General features: G+C 40.6%; 1 protein-coding gene across 1 annotated transcript; it reads right to left on the minus strand.

Annotated features, from left to right (window-relative positions):
- Window positions 1-1324: 1324 nt before the first annotated feature.
- EIF3B (eukaryotic translation initiation factor 3 subunit B) lies at window positions 1325-20101 on the minus strand. The gene is made up of 19 exons (XM_034065280.1): window positions 19538-20101; window positions 14107-14299; window positions 12766-12885; window positions 12622-12679; window positions 12135-12263; window positions 11002-11159; window positions 9994-10125; window positions 9831-9897; window positions 9165-9211; window positions 8155-8365; window positions 7530-7602; window positions 6959-7081; window positions 6382-6460; window positions 5433-5571; window positions 4675-4800; window positions 4125-4202; window positions 3555-3663; window positions 2955-3072; window positions 1325-1890 (listed from the first exon to the last, which is right to left on the minus strand). Exons 1-18 carry the CDS (start codon window positions 20040-20042, stop codon window positions 2969-2971), a joined length of 2451 nt encoding a protein of 816 aa, XP_033921171.1. The 5' UTR covers window positions 20043-20101; the 3' UTR covers window positions 1325-1890; window positions 2955-2968.

Consider the following 20101-nt stretch of genomic DNA (forward strand, 5'->3'; position numbering starts at 1 on the left):
TTCCAAAGCTCCTAAAGCAGCTTCAGAGAAGCATCTTGGAACTCAATTCACTTAACATTGGCATTATATTGCTTTACTTTGAAAATGGACAGGAATAAACCACAGCATCCCATTAAAATTTCATTGCATGGAGGGAGGAGAAAAAAACCCAACAACTTTTAACTCAATTTGTAACTTAGAAAATGGTGAGAAATCAGCTCTTTACAGCTAAAGGGTAAAATTAAAATGATTCCTGCTCTGGAAGTTCAAGCCCTTACTGGAGAACTTTGAAGTGCCCAAAGCTCTTCTGCACTGTTTTACAAGGAAGGAAGTATTCTTCTCCAGTCCAGTTCAGAGATGAGCTTAGTAAATACTGTACAAAAAGCTTTAATCATCTATAGTATCTGTGTATACGGATTATGAACAAACACATTTCAACAAATGAGAATGGAAGCTAGTACAGACTTCTGGAAACAAAACCACCCACTGGTTTAAGAGTGAACCACTGAAATTAAGCCAACACCATCACTATGGAATAATCATTTTGAAGAGTCTTCCTGCTGAAGAGAACATGGGAGTTAATTGAGGGGTTTGCGGATCTGCTGTCACAGCACGTTCACCTAAGGACAAAGAAGAGTGAGTACTCAACCCATTACTGTCCCTTGGCTGCCTTCAGCTGAATAGGGGGGACCCTTTGCCCAAGGGATGCTTTTTGCTTCAGATCTGTCAGACATTGCTGTGTCAGTGAGCTCAGTGTTTAAAACCAGACAGTACAGAGTGCTCACACTGGGCAATTTCACTGGCCAGCATAGGAGAGGAGGCAGGAACATCCTCACTCTCCTCTGCCCCTCCAAGGGCAAGCAGCACACCAACCTCTCACTGCTCCGACAACACCCAGTAAAGAACTTCTACTCATAAACAGAGAAGTTGCTGTAAGTACACTTTTCCCCTCTGAGCACAGAGGGCTTTAGAAATGAGACTAGGTACTGTAACATGAAGAATAAGGCATGTGCATATAGAGCACTTCTCAGATATTTTGCACTATTCATTAATAAAACAGACTAATCCAGTCATTCCTGAGGCTAGGATCAGTTTGCAAATGGTTTAAGAAACCCACTCATTTCCTCATTGCTCCACTAATGAACAGGCCAGCTTGTCAGATGAATGAGCTGTACCATCACTGTAAAAACCAAACCACAACAAATCCAGAGGAGCCATGAGGAATTAAGATTAAAAAGTTCCAAATGAACCATATAGACAAGATGAAAACCACTCTTGTTACTGCAGGCATGTTCGACTGTCATCACTCAGGGAAAGATTCCCTACAAACAACACGTAGCCAGCCTGGTTTTAGTATAGGTCTGCTTTTATTTCCATATTCAGCTCTTTGAGGGAGACATCCTTTCACAATCTGAAAGGAGGAGGATATAGCCCACTGTAGTGCTGCTTCAGCACACTAAGACACATCATACGAAAAATGGTTCTGTTGACTTTTCCCCAAACGAAAGGAACACTTGTCCATGCACTTGGGACATAGAAAGAGTCCTGAAACAGAAACATCGTGCGTTTAAGAGGTGCACTGGTGAATCTCACCTCACTGGCAATAGCCAAAACACTACCAGTTGGCAAGTACTGCACAGGGAGTCAGGACGTAAATACTGGTAGTAGTGGAGTTAAAAAAGAAATAAACAAAAATAAAACCCCTAAAAAAATAATAGAATTTAAAGCAGCGCCTTCCCAGTGTCTCACTGCAGCAGGCAGCAAGACTTAAAGGCACTACAATGTGTCAGAATGGAGAAAATCTGGTGCATCCACCCTTCCAGAGTGCAAGAATATGGATTACAAATTCCAGAGTTGATGTAGGCTTTCTGAAAATGAACAAACTTCTTTTCAGCACAAGATCTGGTGGTGCTGCAGGAAGGGAAAAGAGAGGCAAGTTAGTTACTGTGCTTCTATACAAACAGCTCAACCTCATCAGAGAGGCTGCTTGGTGAAAGGCTGCATGTGTTTCACTTGTTCTTAAACTGATGTTTTCACCCTCTTCCTTCCATAAAAGGATCTCTCATGTAAGGGACACAGATAAGCCTGATCAAAATATATTCACAGGTACCAAGGCTACATATTTATCCATAAACCCAAGAAGTAAACTGTTTATGTTTTACTTGAGCTCCTTAGATATCTGGAGATTAAAGAGCTGTAGGCTGACTTCCAGCTGTAAAAGGTATACTTCCAGTCTCCCCTTCCTTAAATGAAGTACTAAACATGACAGAGCAGGAACACATTCCAGGTTTTAAGGCTTATATAAGTGCCTTCACTATCAATATATCTTTTATCTTCTCAACCCAACAAACGTTAGCTCTTTAAGGGACATTTCCTATAATGGGCTGAAAGTAGCCTCTATTTTCAACATAGAAATACATAATATGAACTGACAAAAAGGCTCTGGGGAAAAGCATTGGATTAAGTAAGATTTCAGCAACATGCAGCTGCACATAAGAATCTGCTACTTTCCAAGTTCTACCCAACATTTCTATAAAGCAATAGCAGAGTTCATGTGGATGTTTAAACATCTCCAGAGTCTATCAGCCCAGTCAGTTGTACCCTCTTCAGTACAGTACTTAAACTCTGTCCATTTTGAACTAACATGCAATTCTTCCAAAAGGCACAATTTCTCTCTCATGCTACTCATTCCCCCTACTGACAGAACCTGGAGTCTGCAACACACTGAGCCTCGAAGCTGACCTTGCACTCCACTGTGATTTGATCCCTCTGGCAAGACAGGATATAAACACAATTCTGCTCAGCACAACTCATAAGTCTGCCATTACTTCTTCAAACACTTTTGTCCTCTCTACAGAGAACACATAAATCAACTCAAAGAGCAACACATTCACTCATGCAACAGACAGACCTAACTTTCTCAAGCAAATGATTCCATCTACAGCAATAGCAGACAGAGGGGGTTGTCATCTTACCACAGCTTAATTAATTACTCTGGTTCTGCAAGGGTAATAATTTCTTCATTGATAAAAAATTCAACAGTCTCCTCCTCCCAGTCATCGACATTGCTGTCCAGCTCATCTGTGTCTACGCCTGCAATGGAGAAAACAGTAACACTGAACACACCAAACAAGGCAGCCATCGAAAGATTTGATGCTCATGCAGAAACAGTCCTTAAAACAGCAGTGAAAAGAAAGATTTAGGGCTTTAAATCGTACATGGTAAATTCATTAAATGACAACCAAGGTGTTACTGCCTGCCAGCACAGGTCTTCTGCATGTTTTCTGGTTAACTGCAAACACCAGTCTCTTTGCTTGCCTTGAAGCATGAAGATGTGAGGTAAACCACAGATACCGTATCTGACAGGCAACAACATCTGAGCTTTCTCCTATGGAGGGTGTGTGTGTGGTGGAATAAATCCTGTTGTGTCTTAGGATAAAATGTATAAATAACCTTTAGAGAACAGGGGATTAGCTCTGGCAGGAAATGGAGGGAGAGAAGTGGATGAATCCCCAGGACAGAGTACTTATTTGGTAAGAAGCAGCAAGACTTCACAAGTACTATGTGTGGCTTACCTCCTCGAAGCTCTAAACGCTCATTCCTCTGCTCCATGTACAATTTCTGTGCCATCTTGCGGTACTTTCTGAACTCTTCCATCATTGTACGTCTCCTTTCCACTAGCTCCTACAGAGGCAGGAAGAGGTCATTAAACCTCCCCAATAAATCAAATCCACATGCAAGGCATTTGTTAGCAAGTCAAGCTTTCTCACAAACATACTTTCCACTAAATTAAAGGGAGAAAGATCTTTCACTCATGTAATCAAAGAGCATCTTTGGTGAAGTGGTTCTTTTTTAAAGAGCTTTTCTTAATTTAAAGACTGCCAAATGCAGCAACTCACTAAGAACCCCCAAATTTTACCACCTTTGCTTAATGAGGCAACACCAGTGCCTCACCAGATTCATTACTGTTCAACCTGACAGCTTGGTCACATCTTCCCTATTAGAACAAACTCTAACCATCTGGATACAAATGAACACAAGTGTTTGTTATAGAAGAAATTTAACTTGAATGTAACCATTACAAAATAACTAAGGACAGGTTACAAGAGTTGCATCTACATTATTGTATTCCAAAAGTGTCTTGCCTTTGAAGCTTTGGACTGGCTCAGGCGATCTTTCTGCTCAAATATCTTGGAGTATTTCTTCAGGTCCTTCTTTATTTGCTGTAAAACAGGGAATTTTATTTCAACCAGGATTATCAGAGCAGCAGTCATATTCTGTAAGAGATCCTTCAATAGGCCTAAGCAGGTTATGCACTTTTTAAAAGCATCATTTTTGAGGCGATTTTCCTTCACTATCATTTTGTTTGTTCTGACTTACAGATCTTGCAAATGCTTCTGTACATATGCAGTCAGTGAAGTCTAAATTCATTTTGTTCTTTGTACCCTTTGACTGTATCTTAACTGTAAGAACAAGCTGTAGCCATTTCCATTCTTATCTTAAAGACCAGTTAATATTTACCATCATTCTTAGAAGTGAGGTCCCCTACAGCAATGGTTTTTCACAAATTCAAGGCAAAAAGGCAGTTGCTTAACTTTGTAACAGCTGAAGCCCCATCCTCAAGAAGAGAGAGTACAACAGGTCTATACATACACCAAATCAATGTCAGCAGAAAGAGTGGCTGGAAGACACTACCTTTATCTGATCTTCACTGAGCAAGGTAGCTGGTCTTGGTCTCCACAGCAGCTGACAGAACCTGTCTTTGTTGTTTTTCTGGAGCAGACGGCCTTGGAACGTCCATAACCAATATGCATTGTCCACCTGGAAGAGCAGTGCACCATCTCAGGTAAGCTAAGCTATAACTTCACACTGTAGTCCTCACTCCATGTCTTAAGGGTCTTTCTTATAAAATAAGCACTATTAGTGAAGAGAAACAGGGTACTCTTTTTGTAAGTGCCTTCCTTGCACAAGTCAAATCCCTCTGCAAAATAGTTGTTCCATTAAAGCTTTGCAAGAAGTCACCCTCAGGAGGATCACACCAGTTTGAAACTAAGCCAGCCCTTCTACTACATTAAGTCTCAAAGGCTATACTTTTACAGGAAAGGATTACAGTGCAGTAACTGAAACCATGCAAAAGTAATATAGGTGCAATACATCCTGCTGCTCTGTATGGACCACAGGGAGATCAAGGTTTAAACACCACTAAAGACATAATGAAAAAGGACATTCAGTTTAGACTCATGAACTGCTCTTCCAGAACTTATTTTGGACAACTGGTGAAGCCAACAGCCTTAATACTGATGTTTAGAAGTTCATGTATAAAACTGTGGTGCAAGTTTTAAATCACAGGATGACTGAGAGTTGCCCATTTTCTCTTCCTAACCAAGAGCCTTTTCCAGTAACTCTGGAAGAGAAAGGAAAAACAAATACATCCCACAGGAAAGCATTAGTACCTTATGGCTCCACCAAGACACAGAAGTCACAATGTATCTGCCTGTAGGATCCCATTCCACATCTGAAGCTGTGTAGTGTTCAGCTATATTCATCATGGTGCAGTCAGATGTATCAACAAATGCTAAGGCACCATTCATGCTGCAAAGACAAAATGAGGCAGATGGTTTTACATACTAGTGTAGCCTGGTTTTTAAAAGCATTTCACAAGCTGCATCTTTACACCTCCTCACTACAGAGATGAGTTTTCAGAGCAATCAAGAGACAGGCTCATACCAGTCTCTGTGGCTAGAAAGCATGTGATGAATAAAAACAAAACCCCAAGAATGACACTTTTGTGTCTGTGTTCAGTGACCCTGAACTCATTTTACTTTTGCTGCTAAAGTGACAGTGAAAACATACTATAGGCAAGTTACAAACTTTAATAAGCATATACTTAGACATACTTAAGTAGTGAAGACAAGATGATGAGCAGCACTTGTCTGAAAGCATGTAAAGGCAAATACTACTCAAATGCTTAATAGAATTAATTTTCACTTCCTCTCATGTGAAACTTTCTTAATAGCTCTTTTACAAAACAGCTGTCATTAAAAGGTATTCCCCATGAGGAGCCACAAGGCTATGTTAACAAATGCATTCTAAGAACCATATGTGTGATGCAAACTGGACTGAGTCAGTATTTAACTTAAATAGCTGAGAAGTGTTTCCAAATATCCACTTTTTGTTGAAAAAAGCATTCTTCATTTGGTGTGGCAAAAACAGCACGTAAAAGATAAAAGACTAAACTACATCATGACATTGTTTATTCTTTTCCTTTGCTTTTGAAAAGCTCTATCAGGATTACACAGTAATGCAACATTCCTGAGGATACCAAACATTCCTTGATGAATTACTCTAGTCTTTTCCCTCATTCAGATGAATGGGGTGTTCAGTAACTTGTGCAATGCTCACCTTCTGAGGCCAGCCAACACTACAAATTGCCCTTGAGGACTCCAGAATATCGTGTTTGCCTGCTGTTTGTCAAACGTTTCTGTAAAGAAACAAATTCAGAAGATCACAACCTGATCCCATCACTTTGCTTACAAGCAGTCAGCTCCATCTGGTCCTCAAGACATTTATGAACTCTGCAAGCAAGTCCTAACAACAGCCCTTAGCTCTACACTTCTAAAGGCAAAACCCAGTAGCACCAAGATGCTCAAAAGGTAGCAAGAGAGATCATAAGACCCCAACATACAACCTGGGAATAAATTTAACCTAAAGTGAGCCAAGTCTGTGCTATCACCTCACATCAATTTCCCAAAGCCACAAAATTATTCTGCCTTGTAGGCCTTCTGTTCCCAGACACTGAACTGATATAGAATCAAAACAGTTTAGCTGTCACCAAGAAGTTAGATCTCTACAATACAATGCCAGGCAGAGCACATACTGCTAATTCTATCAAAAAACAGGCAGTTTTGACTTTACTGTATCTATTGTCATGCAAAATGCCTAGTAACTGTATTTTTTCACTTGTTTTTCAGTCACTTACTTATGAGTTCTATTTTCCCATTGTTTTTAACATGGTAAAAGGAAACTGAAATTCGTGGAGTTTCTCCATGCAACACAGCAAACTTGCTTCCATTTGGTTCCCAAGCAAAGGCTATGATGCTTTCTGTAATAAAAAAAACAACAATCCAAACCTCTGTCAAAAGACAATGCAAAGCTTTGATTTCAAGCAGTTATCAAAGAAAACCAACAACGCTGAAAAAAGGAAACCCATCAGTTAAAAGACAGTCTATATGGCAAAGCCTGTTAAAGCACAGGTTGAAAAGGCAAAGGCAGGGAGTTATGGTAAGTGTTTCAGACAAACAATAGCTCCCCAAAGTCTCCCATCTTCTAGAAAATACACTCATAGTATCAGCCCTACGATCTTTAAGACATTTTCAGTTACAAGCACGAACAGCAACATTTTGATTTCCCATCTCTACATGAGCTGGAGATGCCCTCCAACATTAATACTACACTAGGAAAAGAATTATCTTCCCAATTCTGTCACATATTGACAGCTATTTCAAAGAAACAAACAAGTGTCTATAAAGTAAAGAAACACTTGGCATTACCTTTCATTTCCACCACATCCACTGGCACCTGTTTCTCTCTCATTCTGAATATTTCAAAGTTGGTCACTACTCCCTGTAAAGATCAAGATCAGCTCATTATCCAGCACAGAAGCAGTAGAGCAAATAGTTGTACTGGAAGGCACAGAAGGACAACTACACAATTAGCCTGTCAGGACACAGGATGAAAGACAAGATTTGTTTCTTTAATGAAAGCAGATAAATATAGTATGCCTCATTACCGAACACATTCTATCTTTTCCTGCCTGATAAAAAGTAACATTACAAAAGCATTTGTTTCTTTCCAGACTGTTATGAAATTTAATTAAGGCAGATAAACATATGGTGCACCATGCAACACAACCTAAGGGTTGTTCAGCATCTGCTTGACATTGAGTAGAACAAGAGGTGAAGCCTGCAGTTCTCACCCAAGTCCACAATGTCACTGAAGTCAAAGCAAGCCTTGGATGTAAACATGACAGACATTGCTCTCCACATGCCTCCAATTCACATGGAAAAATGAAAAATAGCTTTGACATCATAGAATTTACACTGTCTGTATTGAAAGACAGTAGGTGTCAGCATGAGAGAGAACTAAATGTCATTAATATAATCAGAACCCACATACCTGGGTGCCTTTGGGAGTCCTGTCTACCTTCACACACAGGTAATCCCCATTCTTCTGCCAGTGTAGTTTACAATCTACGACATTGAAGAGATTTCGCACACGAATTTCTTGTCTAGAAGGCAGCTGCATCAAAGTCACTCTTGCTGGGATGTCTTTGTCCTCAGGCACCCAGAAGGCAATTATGTTACCACCTGGAGACCATGAGAAGTCTCTACAGGAAGAAAGTAAAAAATGCACTGGATTAATTTTTAATTAGAGATGCTACAAGCAGAAACCATTTTCATTATTGTATCTGAACCGCAAGCAAATGTAAAATCTTAATAATAAAGACAGAAACAGACAAGGAACTGAAGCCAATTTAACAACCTTACACACATCACACCAAAACAAGATGTTTAAACTGCTGTTTAAACTTGCTCTATAATCAGTGTTATCAAACCCAGTACATTTCAATTAGAGCAGGGATTACACCCAGTGTAACAGAGATCTAAGAAACAGACTGATCAAACCAATGAGCAATAAAAAACTTCCTATTAAATTACACAGGAGACAATCTCCTTGCACCTGGGTACATTCAATTTTCTCATTGCTTTACAGAGGTACCTCAAAAGCTCTCAAAGAAGTCCCTGTCTATCACGTAGATACACACACAAAATCAAACCCACTCCTTGCCAACAGGTAGGATGCAGCACACTGTTTCAAGCCAGCATACATATCCTTGTTAAGGAGATATTCCCTAACAAACTGCATTCCAGTTTGGTTTTACAGACAAGGAACAGGACTTCCCAGATAGACCCTGGATTAAGCAGTACCACAAAGATTTCAGAGCACACAAGCTGTCAACTATGGACAAGAATAAATGGAGCATTTCCCATTCCTTTTTGCCAGTTTGCCCGATTTGACCACTTTAGTGTATGAGACCAGATTTCTAGATTCCTCTCACTATAAAGTCCCAGACATAACTGCTCTCTTTACTTAGAACTGTTGTCTTTATGAAGGAATAGACTTACCTTATCCCATTGATTTTCAAGCTTTTTTTGTCCAACAAACCCATAGACTAAAAGAGAAAGGTGTGAATTTTGAAGTTAGTAACATTCTTCTAATTACAAATGCACCTCCTACTTGTATTACTCCATACTTGTATTAGGGTGCATAAACTAGAAAACTGTGTACAGCTTTCAGAGATCCTGTATCACTTTTATTCAATCATACATGTTCCACAATCACAAAGCAATAAAATCTGCTGTACAGATTAATGAGTGCAGAAGCCTGAATTATAATGAAAATGTAAACCAAACTAGATTAAGGCTGCAATTTACAGTGCATTTTTGGCACTCACCTTCTACTTAAGAGTTGTGAGGCATCACAAGCTCGATCCTACTGACTCTTATAAATAGTATATTGATCTGTCAAGTCATTCTAGACGTGTGAAATTTACTGTCAGACTCAGCTAATGTTTTTCACCCAGCAAAGAAGACAAGAGCATATGAATTTCTCCCCTTTTAAGCCCAGCTCTAGAGTATACTATTTTAGATTGTAAACCCCCCATGGTAAGGGGGTTGGAGCTAGATGATATTAAGGTGATTTCCAATCCTAATTATTCTATGATTATAGGTATCCTTTAAAATATATATCATGAGAAAGACTGACACAGTAGAAAAAACCCAAGAACTTACAGGTGTTTCATAGATGCTGAGGGTATCTGAAGTCATTCGAGCAAAGAATTTACCATCATGACTCCATCTAAGCAAATAAAAAGGAAAAAGAATATTAAATAGGAACTGCCTTTTAATGAGATGAAATCTGGGATTAGTTCTCTCATTCTGTTTCTCAACCTACTTAAAAATAGGCCAGTGAGCTGAGTTTTCACAGTGGAATCCTCGCTTCTTTTGCCCAGTCAGAATGTCCCAGATGATAATAGCCTGAGGGTCATCCTGTGTGTCCATCAAAGGGCTGAAGGTCACTAAATACCTACAAAAGAAATAATTCACTGTCAAAACTTCATCTGATACGCCAATACAAGCAAGCTTTCATTCAAATATTTACATACAATGTACTTTCAAACAGCAGTTTCTTTAATGGGATTTTCTGCAGTAAGCACAGTGTGATAAAGGGGAAGAATGCTTCCAAGGTACAGTATTTCCCTGCCATCCCTCTGGCTGAGAAGACTCTAGATTTATGTGCAAATCTTCCCATAGAGATGTTACAAGAAGAGGAACTCACTAAATACTGTTACCTACTACATTGCTTTGCCACAAGAACATGATTGGTTTTGGAAAGAATATAAATCCATTGACCTCAGCCAACCTGAACTTCTCCACTGAAAGATAAATACCCTCTAATGTATTAAGACATAAAATCTAACACCTTCCAAATGCTGCTTGAAAACTAGCAAAACAAGACACATCTCGGTCCTGACATTATTTTAGCCTTCTATAAGGAGCTCTTTAACATTAAAGAAAACATAAGGAATTCATGTAAGTACCAAAGATACAAAGTAAACTACTCAACTGAATCTTCTCAAAGAACCAGAAATCTAATATTACAGACATCCCATCTAAAGAGGGAAAACATGGCCTTCTCCCTTGGGATAACAGTATCTCTGAGGAAACCTGTCAGCTCAGTTTTATAGACCAATTATTCTAGATTATGTTAAGTATCCTTCCTGAAGTCAGAAGTCAGGCAGAGCTTCACTCATTCCAAGAAGGAATTGTGCATGGAAAACTATACTTCCAAAGACAAAGGACAACGGAAAACCCCAACCACGAGATTTGAAAGCACAGCAGCAACAACATGTGTACTTCATGCTTTTGATCCCTTAGCCCAAACCAGTGTCATACTCCATACCTTTCACAAGGTGAGAAGTCAATGAGCTGCACTCCCTGATGACTAAACCTTTGAATCTGCTTGAACTTCTCTCCACCCCAAAGTGCGATGCCTCTCTGGTGAAAGGTAGCTAAGTAGGTGCCCTTCGGGGACCAACGTACATAGGTTTCCGTCCACCTCTGGATTTCAAAACAAAGGGTACATAAAGATTTAATTTCATGCTGTATTCCTAAAGGAGAAAGAATGAATGTGTGGCTTGTAGCTTCACCTTTTGCAAATCTGTTTACTAAGTGAAGACCTCCTGATCAGTGACACCCTGGACTAGTTGTGGAGTGTCATTTCACGCACATAATTCAGTCCTTATTCTTTAGGTTGAAAAGCATCGATTGAGACTTTTCAACTTACTGATCACCAAAAACATTTTCCAGGTAGAGTAACAACCTTTGTATAGTAGCTACAAAAGCCACCTAAACAGGCTTGCTTGGGTTTGCTTTGCTTGCTGTCTTTCAGCCCTGGTAAGAACACACTCTTCTCAGAAGTAAGGTCAGTATTTCCAATTTCTTAACAATATACTTGACCTTCAGCTAAATTGAGAGGTTTCAGCAACACAGACCAGTGACCATGGTGATGAGTGAATTACTCATCATCCCAGAGTCAACATCTTTCTACTGTAACACATAATAGTTATTACAGAAAATGCTTCTGGGTCACTGTCTGCAACAGACAGGCACACTGACTCTCGCTTTTATATGCTACTACCAAACCAGCTATTCCTCTTTAGCATCTCTGTGGTCAGCAAAAAAGGATCAGAGAAAGCATACATAAGCACATACTCGGTTCTAATGAGTAATACTTCTCAGACTCTGACTTTGCGTTTTCAGGTCTTTCTGAATCACCTACAATATAGAGATGAAGGAAGCTAATGGGCATCATGGACCAGTTAAGAAAAAACAAACATCACCACAAACAAGTTAACTCTACATTTGTTTTATCTAAGCAGCTAATTCTAAGTTTAAAGGATGTATTTTCACTATTCCTCACCAAAAGGAAGGAAAAAGGATTTCAGCAATAGGGGAAAAAATATCTTTGAAATGTCATAAAACGAATTAGACTGACAGTATATCTGCAATGTACAGCACTTCCAAGACACTCACTGCTCTGTCCTCAATTTGCACAGGTTCTTTGATATCATTCCAAAAAATGGAGGTCCTGTCTCCTGACTCAAAGATCACACTGTACTGATCCCTACAATCAGGATCTTCCAACCAGTACCGGAGATTGCCCTAAGACAAACAGAAACAAGATTATTAGTGGTAGTGGTAACAAACACAGAGGTCTGCCTCCAACATTTAGAAACATAACATGCTTTCAAAACCCTATTTTAAGCAACTTGTGCAAAAAAATCATGGTTTCCTCTTACATTTTACCCTGTGTGGAACTCCTAAACAGAACCACTAAGTTCTTCCTTGTCCCTTCATGACAGTTGAGAAGAAAGGAACAGGAGCATATGACCACAGTATACTGTTACTTATAACAACACTACTGATGGATCATTTCTATTTTCATATGAACGCTCCAGTGATGAAGTCATCATTTCATATTGTGCTGAATATTCTTTCCACTTCCCCCAAAAATCCTTACCAGATCTTTAAATGGCTGTTTCTCAGGGATTTCCCACTCATCACTGATTGTCATGTACCTGAAAGAACAATTTCCTTGGTTACCCTCCATGCAGGCACTTCTGGTTAGAATCCCAAAATCTACAGATACGACAGCTGCACTCACTTATCAAAGTCTGTGAACAGGTTGACTCTGAAGGTGTGCTGTTTATCCAGTTTGTAGGAATCTGCATTCTTCACAGCATCCACCGCATGAGATGGAGACATGTACTCCAGGAAGATGTATCTGCAATGAAGGAAGATGACAGCAGAAAGTCATCACTGGCTATGGAACAGGCTCATATAAAAAAAAAGACACTAAATAAAACACAAAACAAACAATGGGGATGAACCAAGAACTCAGTATGGATTATCTACAAAATTATTTTGTCTTGTCCCTAACAAGTTAGGGTTCAAAAGCAATTAATCTCCACTCTGGCCAAAAGCACATGTACACTTTTAGGCTGTATACAGGGCTTGACCGGAATTATACTGATATTCTTTTTGTAAATGAGCTAGGCTAAGCAATGAATGCAAGTTCAGTGCAACAACAGATCAACAATGTGAGCTAGTTTGGTGCACAGCTCTTCCCAGCTGAGTGACACATCATGTATTTAGAAACCTAAATCTTGCTATCATAGACATCTCAAAGCACCACTCTTGTCTTTCAACTACATTGAATATAATTCAGCTTCCTTCTCACCATCATTTTCTCATGCTCCTCAAGCTGAACTTACAGAACCAACCAGACATCTGTTCCAGAAAATCCACTTTCTTATGCTTTCTAAAATTCCTCCCAAACTCTGGAATATACAGTACTCCAACCAGAGGAATAAGACTGTGTAAAACCTCATATTGATCAGGTTGATTTTGGCCTGCTTTCCCTCTCTAAAACTTTCTTTCCCTTTTGGCTTGATCACTTCTAGTTAGCTTTCTTCTCAACTTCAGATGCTGCAATTAACCATAAACAGGGATCAGAAGTTGGCAAAGGGGAAAAGGATCTTCATAAGGGTTCACTGACCTTATGGAAGTTGGAGTCACTAACATAAGCATAAGCACTGGCAACCAGAGACAGAATACTGACAGTCCATTTTGCAATAAACAGCACATCCACTGCTACTAAGTTTTTAGCTAGAATCTATTATTAGCCATAGCTAAAATTAACAGAAAAATACCATTTAGTATTGCACAGAAATGTGCCTTCCAAACCCAGATAAACTGTTTCCATAATTAATCTCCACACACACACACTGTAGCTTAATGAGCTATTAAGCTTCTCAGCTCCCTCTGGAACTTCTGTTGCTTACTGAGACTAGATGTCAGGATTGTACAGACTAAGATAGAAGAAAGTGATGAGCAGGACTATAAGGTCACCATAAAAATGGCCATAAGGTATTGACACTGACAATCAAGGGTAAGTCACAGCAGTGTTTCAATCCTGTTTTCAGTAGGAGTTATCTTGACTTACCCTTTTGTCTTCCCATCAGCTTCTGGATAGAATTCATTGATAATTTTACCAAACTTGGAAAATATTTTGTGGATGACATTCTTCAGTTTCTCAAGTCGGTCTGGTCCAACCTGGGGAACATTATCCACGACAATTACAGAGTCAATCCCATCTGCTTCCTGTGGCTGATCTTTCAGTACATCACCAAGTAATTCTGCAAAGAAAAAGCATACAAGAAACTAAGGCACCAGTCTACATCATGAAGTAGGAAGACAGAAGGGTAAAAAGAACAGTGATAATAAAAGAATAGGAAGACTTCAAATTTCAGGAATTTTCAAGAATCATTAAAGAAACTTGGTAGTGAATGAATGCTCCATCAGAGAAACAACTGGAGTGAATGCCCATCCAACTCCAACACTTCCTTGCTAAGAGGAATGAGTACGCAGCTTCTTAACAAACTTTAAGCAGCTAACTCCTTACAGCAATACTTTACACTGAGGGTGTCAACACTTGCACTACCAGCTTGCTTCTGGAGCTGTAACTGGCTCACAAAGTCCTTAAACATAACAGAGCAGATAAGATGCTATAAGATTTACTACCCAAGCTCTGACCTGTAGCCTTGCTCAAATTGTAACTGGATGACCGAAAGAAATGCAACACATACCTCCCACTCCCAAATGCCAGGAGTTTTAGCATAATTCAGAACTATCTGCTACACTGGAAGCTCTGGATGTCTTAGCATCACTATAATTATGTTTAAGAACTCACACTCTGTCTAAACCTTTAATTAAATACAAAAATGAAGGTCTAAGGCATGACACTTAAAGCCACCCTTAAGCATGCAGCAAGCGAAGACAAGAGCATATTTCTTCACACTCTGGACAGTCTTCAACTGTACCAACTCACATCTCCTGTAACATCTTACACATTTTGAGAGTGGGATGGTTCAGTCCCTACACTGTCCCTTCACTACAAAGAAGAAATTGCTTATAACATCATTGAAGTTTCCCTTTCACAATAGGGAGAACATTCTGAAGGACTGTAACTGCAGTTATAGCTTATGTGCCACATCACAATAAAAACAGTTAGAAGATCCAAAGTGCACCTATATGTTGTACACAAAGTTAGAGGCTTCAAGACCACTGCATAAGTTTTACCTAGTTGGTTCCTAAACATATATTCTGTAGAATTCTAGACAAACATATCTAGTTTTAATCTATTCCTCAAATCAATTCTATTCGATTATTCTGTATCCACCACCTAAACCCCATTGGTAATACATATATTTAAACACTCTTCTCAAATTAACATTACCCGAACTACAGACTGACCTGCAGATCCAAGAAGACACAGAAAAATTACATCCATTATTCAATTCTCAATGGATCGAACCAGAAGCAGTGAAGACAAGGCTATCCAAACAAACCTTCACATAACTTTAACCTAAGGTTATTTTTAAACCTTTCCAGGAATAAAATCCCACATTACCCCTAGATATCCTGTTCAAACATACACTTTAATGCTTGTCTAGATAACTGATTGTTTCACAGTGTAATTGGCCCTGTCCATGAAACTTATTAACATGATTGCATGACTGGATTCTAAAGAAACATCAGCTACAAGTGGCAGATTTTTTCTGGTTTATGGGCATTTTTAGCATTGTTTACTTAAATGGACCAGAATAGACATTCTGCTAACAGATATGCCAAATGTGCTGATATGAACGGCAGTTTCACATATGCCATATGAACAGGAAAAATATACATGCGTATCTGCAGTAAGTCTTTAACTTATGTGAAAACCACTATAAACTGCAAGCCCAGACAGAAAATAAGCGTACACCACTATGCTTTGAATTAGAATACAAGGATAAGATTTGGTGTCAGACCATATCCAGCATTCACAAGCCAGAGGAAAAAGAATCCATACACATGTATGCATACACACAGAGAAACATTTAAACCATGAGAACAAATGAAAAAGGGTGTTGGATATGTTGATATTTTAAAGACATTTTAACAGAATTTTGCTGATTTGGAATTCTAGAAGTTCTCCTTCCCAGAAAGAACACTGGAAAGATCTTGAACAGTGAATAAACATGCTTTCTTTGAATTTCAAATGACCAAAACCCTTGGCTTTCTGTAACTTGAAGCTTCAACAGGTTATTACATGTGGAGATCTCCATTGATTTATAGCAATATGCTTCTCAAATGCTTATGCAGAAACAGATGCCATCACCACTCAGATCATATAGTACTCACGGAATGTTGTTGTTTGTAGTATTTATTACTCAAAAAGATGCTCTCCATGTGAACATGGGAACTACAAATAAGAAGTTAAAAGATGCTAACTTGTATAAAAAACAAAGACCTAGAAAGAGTGAAAACCTACTATTACTGGTAGTAACTAAAAGCTGAGGGGGTTAAAGGAATGATCCTCCATATTATGTCATTTTACTTACTCCACACACTCAGATTATACCCATAAACTTCCCCAATTATAGCAACTATTTACCAATTTGTAGCAACTATTACAAAATGGCTCAGGCCAGGTTCTTCTGAGCAAGTCAAATACTCAGTGAAGGTGTGCAACACAGCAAAGAGGAGGAGGACTTGACAGAAGTTAATGTTTAAGAAGCAAGTCTGAAGAGAGTCTTTAGTGGGGAGCAGCAGACTGAAAACTGGAACAAGATGAAGTCAAGTGCAGGAAAAGTGAATTAAAAACCCCAGAGTTAACAACAGGTATCCTAATTGCACAAAACCATATAGATCACCAAGGATGAGCAAAACCCTTGACATGAAGGTAGAGGCATAAGTCCCAGTAACAATCACAGGTGATGACAACTTTAAGAGCACTATTTCAGACAAACAGGTAGGCAAAGAAGTAGAAGGAAAATGGGACATACAGGAAAATCCTGTCTTCTTTTAAAAGTACAGCAGTGTGTATCAGGGATCACTCCAGGCAGGACATTCTACCACACAAAGTGGTTTAAGTTAAGGTATTTTGAACCATCTTTCCCTCCTCCTTTCACGTTTTACTTACTGCAACATGAAAAACTGAGCCAAAACTGTTACAGATCCAGAAAAGAATAACACTTGTTTTGTGTGATAAGGAGTTCATTTATACTGTTTATTTACATACTATTTATCTACAGATTTCACTCTGGATGCATAGAAAACACAGAATGATGAAACCTAATAAGATAAGATAAGGGCTGCAAATTAATTTCCTAGTACATACTGGATCTCAGGATACTCTTTCAAGGAACAAGCCATCCTTCAGGTAGCTGATAACACACTAAAGCTGTGGGTAAGAAACCGCTTTCCTAGGATTCAGGACAAACGCAGCAAAGTGTCTGCTCCAACAACAAAAATTGTAAGGACTGAAAGGAGTACTTTAAAAATCCTGTATTACAGTAAAATAACATGCAGATTTCTTATTTACCGTATAATCCCCTATCTTAGATTTTCCCTGCATATAAAATGAAAGCATGTACTTTCACGCAAGTCTACAAGAAAAAGATGGAAACAAGGAAACACAAAAGGGTGATTTTTTAGGATCTATTAGTCATTTTTCATAACTACTTCCCACAAAAAGACTTTGTAGGCCTACAGACACACCAAGGAATGCATATTCAGATTCATGTACAAGAATGCAATGCCATGTGTTTAATCAAAACTGTAGCAGGCTAAAGGCAAATGCCTACATTGTACCCTTCCTCAACCTTAAATCCAAAATTGTGAACAAAGGGATCTTCAAAAGGGAAGAAGCTGGTTTAGCCAGCTTATTCCACCCACAAGAGAAGCAGGGTGTGGTGGGTATAGAGCTATCTTCAGCTGGCAGAATTGTAAGGACCACTATCATTATCTGAACTAAAGCTTCATTGCACCTAAGTGTATCTGACACATCCCTTCTGCTTGAACTTGGATGAGCTGTTCCGCCACCATCATGCTGATGGAAAGAAACCTGATGGTCCAATCCTAAAGCTGGTCCAGCTCAAAGGTGCTCCTGAAGATGGAATGCTATCATAAACACTGAAATAACCTTGGCTCAGTGACAGTGATGGACTCCTTTTCTCCCTCAGGAGTCATCAGGATAAAGGGAAAGGAATAAGGAAGCTCAAGAAGCTGCACATAGAAAGCCAGACCAACAAGAGTGACTAAACTTAAACACTATAATTCAGCCACTAACATTGTATTATTCACACAGCTGAGAAGTTAACCAAAATAATCCTTCACAATAAAATAGATGAAATGGAAAATACATGCAGTTTCTGAAGACAAGCAGAATTGAGCATAATAATCTCAGGCATAGACCAAGTGTATCAAGCAAACACTTAACCAGGCAAAAGCAATCCAACTACATACTTGCAGACAATGTTGCCAACACCTCTTTAAGAAACATATGCACAAGTTCAAAGAGCCATACAGACGACTAAATTGAGAATAGCAAACACTTCCCTAATCTAAGGTATTTTGCTGCAGTTTTGTTAAGGTAAGCACAGTGCTCAACACTAGAAGGCACATGGATCACCTGTGTTCCACGGCCAACTGAAGAACTGATTTACAATCACATGCTTTGAGAAACTCTTCTCCAGTTTTCATACTTTAACATAGGACCCTCCAACACATAAGATACACGTAAGTCAGACCCTACAATAACATATACCTAGACCAAGTACTTTTGCTATTCAAGAATGGAGTTTATCTAGAAATATTGAATTGAAAGATACTAAAACAGAGCTTTAACTCCTGTATGACAGAATCAAGTATTCCCACGACTATCTCTGTAGTTACACAACGGCTTTATGACATTTCATGACAGTCAATATTCAGTACTTTTCAAGAAGAGCCTCAGTTCGAATTTAACTGCCAGAAACAATGTTTCCGTACCTTTCTTCTCACAAAGTTCCTATGTCATGTCTTTCTGAGCACTCTTTTCAAACCCCTACTATCTGTATACAGATTTCACTCGAGATGTGTAGAAAACACAGAATGATGAAACCTAATTTGTAAACTGAAGACTACCGGTTTTACAGCCGATTTTAACCAACGGAGGCAAACGGCAACACACAAGGTGGTGATCCCACACTCGTGCGGGCAGCCCGCACACCGATACTCGAAGTTTACCGGCACATTTAGGACCAACAATACGGTGCACAGATAAAACAGAAGCAGCTTCATTCAGGACGCACTGCTGCGACGAACACGCGTACCCAGCACCACGAGCAGCTGCCAGGCAGCCCAGGGGGGGATGAAGGGAGCAGAGCACGTCCCGGCAGAGGGGTGGCACCGCTCGTACACCGGGCTCCCGTCCCGCAGCCCCACACACAACCACGGGCCCGGGGGCCTTCGCCGCGGTCATGGCCGGGCCCCACGGCCGGAGCTTTCCCTCCTCCCCGCGGCCCCTCCCCCCCATCCCGCTCCCGGCCGCCCTCCCGCCCGGCTCGCACCTTCATCGCTGATGTCGTCCACGAAGTCCTCGGGGTCGCTGAAGGAAATCTCGTCCTCGGGCTCGGCCGGGACGCCAGGCGCGGCCTCTCCGTTCTCCTGCGCCGGGCCGGGTTCAGCCTCGGTCTTGCCTTCAGCCGGCGGCTCGCTCTCGGCCTCCACCGCCGGCTCGGCCTCAGGCTCGGCCCCGACCGCCGGCTCGGCCTCGGGCTCAGCCTCCGCCTTCTCGGGGCTTTCGCGGCCGGACGGGGGCTGAGGCGGCGGCTGCTGCTCGGGCTCCGCGGAGGGCTCCTCAGCGGCGGGAGGCGGCGGCTCAGGGGGCCCCGGCGGCGCCTCAGACTCGCCGCCTTCTTCTTCCCGTCCCTCTCCTTCCTTCTCCTCCTCCTCCTGCTGCTGCTGCTGCTCCGCCAGCGGCGGCGGGGGCCCCTCCGTGTGCTCGGTGTCACCGCCGGGGCCCTGCACGGCGCCGGACGCGGCAGCCGCCGGGCTCTCCTCGGTGTCCTGCATGGGGCTCGCTGCGGGGCCCGGCCGGCCGCGCGCTCCCTGCCACAGCGCGACGGGGAAAG

This window comes from Melopsittacus undulatus, chromosome 8 (assembly GCF_012275295.1).
Source record: "Melopsittacus undulatus isolate bMelUnd1 chromosome 8, bMelUnd1.mat.Z, whole genome shotgun sequence".
Lineage (NCBI taxonomy): Eukaryota > Metazoa > Chordata > Aves > Psittaciformes > Psittaculidae > Melopsittacus > Melopsittacus undulatus.

Excerpts from the sequence above, each read along its gene's own strand:
- EIF3B (XM_034065280.1), bottom strand. The coding sequence starts at position 20,042 with ATGCAGGACACCGAGGAGAGCCCGGCGGCTGCCGCGTCCGGCGCCGTG. Across the intron at positions 12,886-14,106 it reads GCTGATGGGAAGACAAAAGG|ATACATCTTCCTGGAGTACA; the intron begins GTAAGTCAAGAT and ends CCTTCATTGCAG. Across the intron at positions 3,073-3,554 it reads GCGTTTAGAGCTTCGAGGAG|GCGTAGACACAGATGAGCTG; the intron begins GTAAGCCACACA and ends TCTCCATTGCAG.